Source organism: Zootoca vivipara, chromosome 10 (assembly GCF_965207765.1).
Source record: "Zootoca vivipara chromosome 10, rZooViv2.hap1.1, whole genome shotgun sequence".
NCBI lineage: Eukaryota > Metazoa > Chordata > Lepidosauria > Squamata > Lacertidae > Zootoca > Zootoca vivipara.
In genome coordinates, this window is record NC_142593.1 from 20,277,366 (window position 1) to 20,290,797 (window position 13,432).

Sequence of the window (13,432 nt, forward strand, 5' to 3'; positions counted from 1 at the left end):
GGGCTTTAAAACATCAAGGGCAGCACTTTGAATTTAGCCTGGAAACAAATAGTGAGCCACTGTAATTGGTACAAAATCAGAGCAATATGCTTTGATCATCTCTGACTCTACCAAAACACTGGTAACCCCATTCTGGATAAGTTGAAGTTTCTGAACAATCTTCAATGGCAGTCTCACATAAAGCAAATTACTGTAGTGTAACCTAGAGTGGACTAGGGCATGAATGACTATGGCCAAGTCTACCTTCTCCAAGTAAAGACTTAATTGGCTTATCAGATCATAAGATGGATTAAAATTCCAAATAGTGGCAGGTTCAAGAATTACAATAAAGTGCAGATGTAAAAATATAGTCAACTACCGGTAATTCATGACCTATATTAAATACCCTTAATATTAAAGTATTAAAGTATTAATTAACAATAGTCATAGGGAATGGGATAATAATACAAAGCATAATTGTGTTATTGTGGCTGTGTCAACGTCTGCTGAGGAATATCAAGAAAAAAGCAGAACTACATTTTTCTGTTCCATGCTCAGCTGCATCACGGCCACCTGAAGTTAACGACAACAGCCCTTTATATACAGAACAGCTGAAATGCTGAAAGTCTTAATATTAAAATTATTAAATAGCAAAAGAAAAATTAACTTACTTTATTTGCTACATCTCCAAAAGTTAGGTTTGTCAGAGCCATTCCAGCATATCGTCTTAATGTGACACTGTAGTGGTCATTAGTAAGCCCATACATTTCACAGTCTACTTGAAGCAATTCTGCAATGGCCTGCAATCCCCCTATAAACATAGTTGAAATTTTTGTTAGAAAGAATTATTTTTCTAAACAATTTATTCTAAATAATTTATTCTAAGTACAGTAATTTTATTCTAAACATTCCTAATATTTTATCTATATATATATAAATGTAAAAGGGGCATGTTTGTTTGTCTCCACTTTTCGCCATAACCGCTTGACTGATTGCGTTCAAATTTGGACACAATGTCACATGTGAATACATGGGGAAGCTAATGCAGTTTGCATAGACAGATGTCACACCTGGGCCACGTAAAAAACCCCAAACCCTGTGTTCCAGAACTCACAACTCAGACAAAAGTGCATGCTGGGAAATAGAAGCCAGAAGCTGTCTCTCCAAGGCCAAGCCGAGATCGTGACGTCACCAACCGACATGCTATAACCACCACAAAGGCCATTCCTCCATAAAGGCTGACGCCGGGATCCTGCCCGTAGCCCCCCACGTCCAACCGTCAGACCACGCCACACCGACACCGTGCCAAAAAGCAGACCACGCCCTGTCGTTCCCTCCCACCCAACGCCGAATACCTGACATACAGGCCGGTATATGCTGACACCGACAGACTCACAGGGATGATCCGGGGGACTGCGGGGGGGGGGGGAGTCACAGGTATGAGCTGAGGGGAGGAGGGGGAGTGCAGGGAGGGGGTGGGGCCGCTCACAGGGATGTGCCGGGGAATGGGGAGAGGAGGGGACACACTAGCTCATGTATCAGGACAGGATGGGGACACTCACGGGGATGGGGGGAGGACGGGGCAAAATATCTCAAACAAAATAAAGGGGGCCTCTGAAGATGATGGGAGTCTGAAGAGGGACTCTGAGGGTCCATTTAACAGACTGAGCCACAGCAACGCGTGGCCGGGCCAGCTAGTTCTAAATACAGATGTAAAATTTTCGTAAATTTTGAAGCTTGGAAGAAAACCTGGCTTTCTTCCGTTTCCCCCGGGGGGGAAATGGAAAAAAATGATACATTAGTACTTCTTTTTTCTTTTCCAGATTGAAAGTCATTCTGTTACTTTAGAAACAAAAAATATAACTAGGGACAATTTTAATGGGCATAAAATTATCACAACTAGCATATTAAAAATATATATATTATTACAAACAGAATTTACTTTTAAAATAATATTTATTTGTATTTGTAACAAATGGAGCAACAATCTCCTGAACTGTTTGCTAGTTTATGTGGAAGAAAAAAAAACCTCCACAAAACAATTTTTAAAAACCCAGAAGTAACAATTATTCATATTTATTTATTTATTTCAATTTTTCCCATTTTTCGGGAAAAAACAAAAAAAGGCTTCAGGAAAAACCGGTTTCCCCCTGAATTTTTCCAGTTTTTTTCCAGGTCTTCACATCCGTAGTTCTAAATAATTATTGGCGTCTATTTTCCAAGGCCAAAGACAAAGCAAGGGGATGCTTACAAGGGATCCATACTATAGCAACTAAAAATTGTTTTTAAAGAACTGGGAGCATTTCATGGAAGTATTAAGAATCCAAAGAAAGCAAACCAATTTGCTCCAAATCAGACAAAACCTGCTATCTGTGCATATTGCATTTTTCAGAGATGAATCCCCCCATGTCTTATATGCAAATGTCACAAGTGAACAAAACCTGAAGAAAAGCAACACGTATGCTGCTAACAACCACTCTTGTAAGCACCACTGTTGTTTCTTCCTTCATATATGCAACTATGTAGCTATGGAACAAATGGGTTGGGGGAAAGATACCTAGCTCAATAAATTATCTGAATAGAAGGAGCTACAGCATTCTCCAGAGCCAAGATAACAATTTTAAAACAATAAGCATTCATGTACTGAAAGAGTGAGGAAAATCTTAACACTTTATCTTCCTGATTGTGGATACCATCAGGTTGTTAAAGCTCTAACTAATCCATGTAATGTGATCTTGAGCATATACTCTTGATACTTTTTGCTCCACCCTTACCAAGTTCATTCATCGCATGACGGTGCTCTTCATCAAATGAAAGCTTCATGAGAACGCATACTGCAGGACAGATCTGATGGTCAACTGGAGCCGGCACTTGTCAGAACAAGGAAAATAATACTATTTACTTCATCAATTAGTTATTTAACAAAGCAAAGCTTAGAGAGGTTTAGTTTCTAAGCTGTTTATTAGACACCTGAAAGGCAACCTAATTATGGGGGAGAACCCTACACAATTATGAAATAAACAGTTTCTACATTCTGTATAACTGTGTAGTCTCAATAACAAGGTGATTGACAGATGGGTGGCCTCATCTACCTACTATATTTGGCTCATGAGGGTAAACCTGACCAGGATCTGGCCTGCAGAGCCAAAACACATGGAATGCCACGCAAGAACTCAGGCCTCTCTCTCTCTCTCTCTCTTTTGTTTTGTTTATAAGATTACCTGCCCTTCACCATGAGACTGAAAGGCAGGCTACAGTACAACGTATAAAAACATAAAGCAGATGAAAATCAGTACAATTTTAAAGCATAGAAAAATGATGGAAAATTGGAACAGAGCACTATAAATTCAGCAGAGGACGTGTCTCACAAAAAATAACTGTCAAAAGCCAAGGTAAAGAGAGGAGTCTTCAATATAAGTCACAGGGAAGGACTTGGAGCCAATCTGAGTCTCTGCTCTTGGACCTAGGAGCCCTAATGCATTATGGGGGAATGTTATCATAGGGGAACTTGCCCACCCCTCCTGCCTTCCTCCCCTCAGACTAACTACAGTTCTTTCTTCTTCACCAGTTATGTTGCTGCTAAGTTTCTTCCCTTGAAATCTCCCTCTGGGTGTAAGAAGTCATTTTCCTAGTCAGCATTTTCAATTGTTTATAAAGAGAAAGTTGCTACTCCTGCTTGTCTCACATCTCTGCTCTCCTACCTCGGTCCTCATCCAGCCCATCTGGATGTATATAGTTAATTAGCTCCTTCAGATGCCGGGGCTGTCAAAGAATTTGGGTACAAATATTGCAGATAAATGGCTGAGGCTTAAGATACTTTAAGGGTAGTGAAAAGAAAATGAAAGATTAAAGTAGCAACAGAGTGGAATTATAGGAAAACCAAGCAAAAGTGACATAGGCAATAGCGGGCAAGTTTGCCCATCATAACCAGAGGTCTCATCTCTCACACAGCTTGTTCTACAAAGAACTCAGATTCAAAGTCATAACATGAAAAAAAACACTTCACACACTGGTTTTAAAGTAAAATCTTTAAACACAGTGACCTACTTGGATTTTTGTCCTGGTCCATGCCTTGGTCGTGCGCTTCCTGCCATTCCCAACATGTTTCACAGTAAGCTCGGATTTGTTCTAGAAGATGAAGGACTCGGATTTCTCGCCTGCCTCGCTTATCGTCAGGCTGCGAGTGAATGATATTATGCAGTGCTGCACTGGCTCTGGCACGGGCCTCCTTACTACCCCGGGAGTTTCCTAACAACACAGAGTCTTTATCGTTGCCATGCAGAAGTTGAATGAGGAGCGGAAGACATCCAGACTGGCGCATAGCTATGCAGCTGTCCTGGGAGCTAGACATAGCTAGCAAAGTTCGTGACATGTCATCTTTATCATGAGTACCCAACATGGACAGCAATGAATACACCATTTCAACCTGCAAAGCAAGCAGTTTTTAAAAAATGTTACCAGTTTTTAAAGTATAAGCGATGGCATATGCCACCAGGAGAATTTTTGATGAATTGATGATGAATTAAGCCTTTGGGCCTAAGTTAACAACTGTCAATGTTACAGATCCTGTATTGCACTATTCTTAGGCAGCTAAAATAATGTTGACAAAATAGTACAAACTGTATCACCAAAATTAGTGGAGGATTCACTATGTGTTACTCTTGTCTGTAAACAAGACAGGGCACTCATAAACAATTATGCATTTTCAGAAAAGCTTAATGACATCCTCCTCAAATTGTTAATGTAGCAGCAATCTAATGCCACATCATGGAATACTAGGAATAGCATTGTAGCAGCTGCTTTGATTCTCCCATTCTATAATGCTGAAGCAATTACTAAAGATTGCTTGTTAGATTTTGTACATGAGAAGGTCATCTGACACACTCAATGCATCAATATAAACTGGGCAGCTGAAACCATCTCAAGGGCCACAATAAAATTTCAAAAGCAGCATGAGATAAAGACTTTCCCTGCAAAATGACTGCCCAGTTGGACAGGAAAAGATCAGCTAATTGGGGGTTGCCAGACAGGTTTGAAAAGGAACATCAATCAATCAATCAATCAATCAACCAATCAATCAATGTCAGTCAATATAAGTTTATTGTTCAAGTCAAAGGTAAACTTGCAGCAACAGTACCAATAAAACAATACATCCATAATATGAGCCAACATCTATGATGTAAGAGAGAGGTTACCAGAAGCACCAACAAACTCAAATTCAGCTTGGTTTCAAACCAAACCTCCAAAACACCACAACAAGTTATAATGATTTTATCTAACAACTTTTTCCTTCAATGGGACCATCAATATTACCACCCTTTCTCAAAAGTAACATATTTTAAGTGTAAAATGTGGCATTAACAGCCTGTGACAAACTTTGTTTACCTTTGTACCTAGGTGATTTGTCAGTCTTCGAGGAACAGAGTAACTGCTGCTAGAACTCATAACACTTGATGTCTCATGGTCCATACGAGCAGCTGAACCCTAAGAGTTTAATCAACAATTTGGCAATGAAAGCATTAGCATAACACAAAATCATTTTAAAATTTCAGCATTTTAGAATGCAACACAATTTAGAAGTTAGAGTTAAACTAAGCTGACATGTCAACTCTGTAAAAATCTAATTGTGCCAGAGGAGAGAAAGCTGCATCATGACCCATGAGTCACAAAAGCAACAAGCAGTTAGCCATTTTACCAGCAATGACAAAAATAGAATCTTTTTAATGATTGTTAACAATGTAACCATATCATTTACATTGGGGGATACGAGAATAGGAAGTGCTGCACTCACAAAGTAACTTCTTTTTGTGAGAAATATTTCATTCTCTTAACCATAGCCCCTGGGCCAACCAACACAATTCTCTCTCACAGCTCCCAAGTGGCATTTTCAAGCACAATTTCAGCATTACTGCTCTTTTCTCCTCCACTTGCACTACCAACCCCTCTCAATGTCAGGGATGCGCTTAGTCATACCAATTGCGTTCTCTCTCCCTCTCTTTCTCCTCTCCCTTTAGGCAATGAAGTGACTACCTAAATTTCATTTCGGGGTGATCAGTTAAGCATGACTGTGACATCATATCATTTGCTTATTTGTTGTCCAGTTAAAGGATGTTTAGTTTATTTACTATCTGGCTTTTAGATGATCAACTAAGTTTTAATTACAGTATTCCAAAACTCAATGAAGGTGCCCTTTTCAAAGTTTCTGTAGTAGGGAGACAATTTCTCCATAAATGTGAAAAGCTTACATTTGTATATAGTACATATATTCTTTCTATTTCTACTCATTTTGAACATGAATCAACTTAATTTAATCTGGGGGACTCAATACTGATCACATCAATTAAATGATTAATAACTTACAACCCAGTTTTCTTAGGATAGATTACGTGGCAAAGGTCATAATATCCTCTTACCATTTAATCATTCACCCCAGGAAAAGCCACTTGGATAAGAAATTCCATTAACCTTTCCATGTACATGCACCCAAAATATCAATGTGAATACCAAACATTACATTTGGCTATTAGGAGGGCAGGATGCAAGGGTGGAAGCTTTTGGCTTCCAAGCATAATTTTATTATGTTTTTATTTATATCCCAGCCTGATGGGCAGGTTATAATAAAATTATTATTATTATTACAATTATCATTATTATCAGAATGAAGGTGCTTCTTGCCTTCCACCTATGAGATGCAGCAGTTATTAATCACACTGGGATCCTTTAATATTCTTCTTTTTGGGACACAAGTGGAATGAGGGCACTCTAAAACCTTTTTATGCAAGGGTGGAGAACGGGATTTGGCCTGCAGATCTGATCATTATTTGCCCGCCAACCCTAGGACTACCCACTTGTCAATCACCTGATGTCACAACAAGGTGAAACAATACAGGGAAATGCAAAATGCCTTTTAAAGTGCACCAAAAGACCAGACAATCAGCTAGATGCAAGCTCTTCAGGAGCTCATTGCAAATCACTTGGCAAGACCCCATTCTGGAGCCCTTTGCACAGGACTTTTCAGGCCCTGCCAATTAGCTGAGCAGCAGCAGCTGAAGACCCCTTTCAGGAGAGGAAGGTCATTTACCTGCCTTGAACCTTTCATTAGGTATATGACTGGTGGGTGTGGCCTGGCTGCAACTGCCTGGCAGGGTTTGGGTTGACCTGCCAGGTCTGATTAGACCCCCAGGACAGAGGTTCTCCACCCAGATCCAGATCTTACTCTCAACACATAAGCAAGTCAGGCCATGTTTACCTTCCTCTACATTCCTACTGCTGTTTCAAAATTAAAAGAAATCCAGAAATTGTGGAAAGGAAGCACATGCAGCCCCTAAAGATCCACTCCACATCCAACATGAATACAAGCAACTTCCTGCTTACACGCGTTCAGCACACTCACAGCTTTTGGCCCCAGAAGGAGTAGTGGAATGGGCATACACACATCCTGCCAATGCACATGGTGTTTCAGAACACAACCCCGTGCAAACAGGGAGTTGCCTGTACAATGATGGCAGCAGTAATATAAAAGGGTAGTGAGCATAATTATTACAGCACACTCATATATCTGGGCTTAACACCTCCCCCACCACTCCCCAAAAGATTGGGGGGGCATCACACATTTCTCCAGCCAAGGTAACAAAGCCCAATATTAGGAAACCTGTGTTTATTGTGTTCTTTTTGCCTCAATGACTGCAAGACAAAAAGCTTGGCAGCTGCCTGCATTAGTAAGTATTTTCCAGGAATGAAAGAAAGTACAGAGATGAAGTAGTAATAGGACAACAGACAGGTGCAGTTTGCCATTTGGCTGTTTGGTCCAATCAGTATATAGCTGAAAGTGGGACAGACTTTAATCAGTGGACTTTTTAATTCTGTGCTTGGTCCAAAGGCAATTTGCTCCTCTCATCCTCCTTCCTGGCAGTCTCCTTGCTCAGAAGCAACTTTTTTAAAGTTTTCTGCGTAAGCACTGCTTAGGCCCTCACAGAATGTATATATACTTAAAAGATTATTTAATAGAAGTGTTTATACTTATGTGGCCCAAGGATGGTGCTCTACACATACAGTTGCTCCAAGGGGCACATGAAAAGCCTGCCCATACAAATATTCACCATTACTTCAAATATAGGTGGGTCTTCTAGGCCAGGAGTGGCTAACAGCAGTTGTTGAACTACAACTCCCATCAGTCTCAGTCATGTTAGCCAATGGTCGAAAAATTATGGGAGCTGTCCTTTTTCAGTATCTAGAGGGACACAGGTTGATCAACCCTGCTACAAGCAATATATTTACCAAGATTTTCAAAAACTGTAACAATTCAAGAAAGGACAGAAAAAAATATTATGAAAAAGATACAGTAAAACTGGTTGTGTAAATATGGGAGAAAAACAAGGCAGTGAATATGAGAGAGAAGGAGATGAGTGTCTTTACACTAAGCTGTCTGCTGCCACAGAAATAGCTGGAAAAGTACACAAACAAAAACACTGCAGCTGCAATGATGTGTCAATGGAACCTAATACTAAAGTCCCTATAATAATCAACCCGCTTTGGATAAGCTACAGAGCTTAAACATTGGCTATTATGAAGATGACCAATCAATTTGTTCCTCCAGAAATTGTTAGAAAGCCCTGAATTTGACAAAAGATCTAAATTATGCTGAGATGTATTTTTCAACTAATCCTACTAAAGACAGAACCAGTGTTAAAAATACCCCAAACCTATTAAAATAGTAGCAAACAGGAGTCCTTGGAATGTACCAATCCCCATCTCTACCTCTGCCACAACCCTTTCTGATCCTTACTTTTTACTCTTACTTTTTACTCATCAACACAACTAGTTCTGCTACATTCCCATCCTACTGTCTTCAACTCTATTCTCATCTCACACAGTGCAGTTTTTTATTCTTATTTTAATATTCTCTCCGCTGAACCCATCACCAAATGGATTTTTCTTGTAAAAATGAAGTTCACTTCTATCCTTTAGTTAACTTAGGAGCATCCACATTTCAGCGAATTTCATTTGCTCTCCCTAAATGCAGCAGAACAGTGCAGTCATGCAGAAAGAAGTGTCGCCTTCTGAAAAATACTATGGTAGCCAAATCACCAAGTATAATATTTATTTGACTATCAAAAAATGTCTGGGCATGACCAGGGTATTTTTTTGCCTTCTAGTAATAATATCCTCTGCAACAAGGTAGGCTGACCTGAGCTCCAGAAATACTGGTGCCCAATCCATTAAGCCTTTCCCCCCTGGCCTTGCATAAAAAGGAGGTAATCCCCAGATGTCTCATAGCAAGATGGATTGAATGACTCATATCCATAAAGCTAGTGGGGGTGGGGAAATAAGATTAATACTATAAGCACCATTTTTTATGAGGGAAAGTCAGAATTGTTCTAAAACACCAGGGTTATTCATACCAATAAGAAACTTTTCTCATCACCTCCTGAGTTCATCCACATTAAGGTCCCATACAAGGTATGCTGTAGCTTATTTAAAAGAACATTTTTTAAACTGGTTTTAAATCAGAGCAGATCGGGTTTAAACTATATGTCAGGCTAAATGAATGTTCAAAATGTTCCACAACGAAAACACAACTAGACAACAATCATATTGATATATACATAGCAAAGGAACAGCAGGAAATAATGAAAAATGTATCTGCTTCCAATATAAATGAACAATTTAACAGATGATAATGTATTATTATAGTGGTTTATAACACTGCCTTCCACAAAAACCCCCAAATTTATAATCATAAGCTTCTATTTTGAAGCCATAAAAATAATGCCGAATTAGCAGCCATTTTAAAATAGTATCAAAGAAAATTCCCTGTATTAATCATATTTTAACTTGAAAACCTGGCAACATCAACATGTATTTGATAGCCATGCAGGCTCCTTTCCCTTAAATTTACATGTAATAGTAATCTGACCAAGATTTGTACTTGCTTACAGTGTAGAACATTTAAATTCTATATATATAGTACATTCCTTTGTAACAGATTAAAGAGCATTCATCTCCTCCAGCACAAAGCCTTCTCTGATTTAGTGCACCTGAAGGAATCCATTCACGCGCAATTATATTGCCATAGCAGAATCACTATATCCCACCTCCCAAGCACCATATGTTGAAGCATTACTTATAAATAAAATGTTGGCTTTACCTGACTACTGCCAGCAGTTGCCACGCTGATTTCTGCTGCTCCTTGACCTTCATTTTGCCTCTCAGCTTCATGCGAGCCAGCATCGTGCTTGCTTGGAGGTGCCCTCTGTCAATGTAAGAGTTTGCGACATTACACACAGAAATGGAGTACGCTTCCACTTTAAGCTTAAAACTGTGAATACGTCAATGCTGTAGCTTCACGAACCACCGAACTATGCTTTATTTTTCATAACCTCTAGCCTCAATAATTAGCAGCCGAGACCACCGCCTTAGCAAAATTGCAGGATGAAAGTGAAGCATGTCCTCTGAGGATTATAGCTCTAGAAGACAAAGGATTTGCTGTGAGATACAAAACACCATCCTCCACCAGCTGTGCTCACATCACTATCAGAAATGTAACAGAATTGGAGCAAACAACTGTCTCCTCTGCAATGTCACATGATCTATGCACTTACTGGAGGCTATGACTGGAACAGTTAAAATATTACTTACGCTTCACAATCAAATAGAAACACCTTCTGGGTGGATAGCCCCAAATACACATAGTAAGCCCGTTTTGTACTATTTGGAAGCTTTTCACAATTTAATTATAGCATGACACATGCCAGAGCATCCATCTTAACGTGAAAGAAATTTAGACAAGTGGTTTGTCCCCAGACTAATCATTCTGCAACTCAATGAATAAAATTGGACAACGTAACAGTGCTTTTTCCTATTAAAAAAGCAAACCAATATATAAAAAATAAAACCCAGATTTTTTTTAAATATCTTCTTAACTTAAAGGTAGTGAAATTTTATTTTTAAAAGTGACTCAAATGCACAAAGAACTGCAGACAGAACTGGAACTACACCTTTATACAGTTTTTTTTTACTGTCTGAAGATTCATTTATACATCCCTTATGAAGAAAACCCCATAGAACAGTTTTAAAGGAATTTTTAAAGGCCCCACTATAAAAAAGGTTAGAGCCCTACCGCCTACAAACATTGTATGGCCATGTGCATTTCAAGACGTTCAGTGCTGTATTAGACTGTGCGGTTCTATGGCTGAAGCTAATGGCAATAATTAAATTGAACATGGGGCTATTAGAGAATAAACTGGGACACAAAATAATCTAATCCAGTATGTTCAATCTTTTTCTCTCTCTCCCTCCATGATAAAGTTGAAAGATTTAGGAGAGACTAAGGAAGTACTTATTCACATAGTTAAATTATGGAATTCACTTCCACATGATGTAGTAATGGCTACCAACTTGGATGGTTTTAGTGAAGGATTAGATGAATTCATGAAGGATAAAGCTGGCCATTGTGGCCAGTAGTCATTGATATGTTATCCTTCTGCTACAGGGGCAGCAAGGCTAACAGGGGGATACAAGTGCTTTAAAACAGAGTCAACTAGACAATTCTGAAGGTAGTCAGAGCACAAAATGTGTAGGCAGCTCCAATGCTTCAGCACTCGGCAGGCAGCACCATTGCTAAGATCTTGCAAGAGACTCCCAGAGCTCGGTAAGCAAGTCTGAGAAGTCAAAAGCTCTTTCTGCGCCAAGAAAACTCAGTGTGGAAAGAGCTTTTAAGCTCTCTACTTTGCACATGCTTGTGCAATTTCAGTTGGCCGGCCCTGGAGCATGTAAAGCTGAAATTGCACAAGTTAAATATGCACAAGATGCAAGTTGACTGTATATGTATCTTGGTTTTCTTCCCAGGAGCTCAAGGCTGTGATCACTGTCTCTGCCCCTTCCCCCCTTTTTTATATTCACAACAACCCTGTGACGTAGGCCGGGCTGAGAGTTGGTAGTTCAGATATCCACATACTTAAAAGTATTTTTGGCCGGTTATCATATATAAGAGTTGGCAAAATATTTTTTCCCATTTGGGTAATTATAATAATAAAAATTTAATATTTATACCCCACCCATCTTGTAAACATTGGGCCTATGAAACATTGCAGTTAAAGCAAGGAAGATTCTATTCTGGCTTCCTTTACATTATCTTTGAATGGCATTACCTAAGAATTTAAGAAAAGCCCTGCTGGAAAATGACGCATCTAGCCCAGCATCCTCTTCTCACAGTGGCCAACCACTTTTCTATGAAGTGCCTGCAAGTGCAATGACATGGGAATACAGCAAACTGTATTCAAACAACTGTGGAGCCAGAGCACAGCCTTATCCTCCATGAATTTGTTTAATTCACATTGAAAGCCAGGCAAATTGCCTGTGTAAAACACTCACTGCCTCCTATGTGAGTGTTTTACACAGTTTAATTTCGTGCTGTTTTGCACAGTTTAACTATGTGCTGTTTGACATGTATTTGCATCTTGCTTTCTTAACCAGCAACTTGTACATTTCCCTCCCCTCCCAAACTTTTTATATTTGCAACAGCCCTGTGAAATAGGCTAGGCTGAGTAAATACAGTATATGTACATATGCAGCAGTTCTTGCCACTAGATTGTGAGACAGGGACCCTAATCCATATACAACATACCAGGTCCAGGAAATCCTGTTGGCATCCCTGGATTATTGCCAGTTGCTGGGAATCACAAGTAGGAAGAGTGCTTTTGCACTCAGATCCTGCTTACAGGCTTCCTACAGGAATCTAGTTGGCAGCTGTCAGAACAGGATGCGCCTTTTGTCTGATCCAGAATGGCTCTTCTTATGTTTTTATTAAATGTGAGTTAGACTTATATTGTATATGACATTACATAGTGATAAAAACACATTTATATAAATTAATCAATTACAGTTCAGAGTAAGCCTTCTCAGCTTTCTCCTGCTCCCCCCTCCCCCACCAAGACATCTGTCAAGCAAACATGCCTTCATATGTTAGGAAAGAATCTACTGAAAATAGCAAGCAGCAGAACTAAGCTGAACACAATGATTAAAAAACCACGAAAAAGCAAAAGGGAGTTGGGAGGGAAACTCTGAATTGACTTGGTGGGGGGGAGTAATCAAACATACAAAATTTGCTAATTAACCAAACAATAAAGAAAAAGCAAGAGAAAATATTTATTAAAAAACCTATCAGCTGCATTAAAGTCATTTTTCAAGCTAAATCCTGGGGGGGGGATCAAACATAGAAAATATATTGTGTGTATGCATTTCTGTGTTGAGGGAGAGACCCACATACCCCTTTAAAAAGTTTTTAGATAACGGAATTTGAGAAACACAATTTGACAAAGACCATCTTACCAGCTTAAATAAGGGAGGAGGGGAGTCACAGCAGACTAAGAATCTGCTACTAAACACACAGAAAAAGGTAGGCCTTTTCATACATACCCATCCACAGTCGACACCTAAAAATTAAGGCTGGTAG

The 13,432-nt window shown here is 39.4% G+C and overlaps 1 protein-coding gene across 2 annotated transcripts in view; it reads right to left on the minus strand.

The window, feature by feature from the left end:
- APC (APC regulator of Wnt signaling pathway) overlaps positions 1-13,432 on the minus strand; it is a 62,101-nt gene that overhangs the window by 13,945 nt on the left and 34,724 nt on the right. For both annotated transcript variants that reach the window (XM_035099971.3, XM_060280154.2), the window contains 5 exons: positions 10,127-10,231; positions 5,365-5,463; positions 4,027-4,405; positions 2,754-2,849; positions 651-790 (listed from right to left, as the gene is read on the minus strand). In XM_035099971.3, coding sequence (XP_034955862.3) covers positions 651-790; positions 2,754-2,849; positions 4,027-4,405; positions 5,365-5,463; positions 10,127-10,231 — 819 coding nt within the window. The remainder of the gene's footprint in view (positions 1-650; positions 791-2,753; positions 2,850-4,026; positions 4,406-5,364; positions 5,464-10,126; positions 10,232-13,432) is intronic.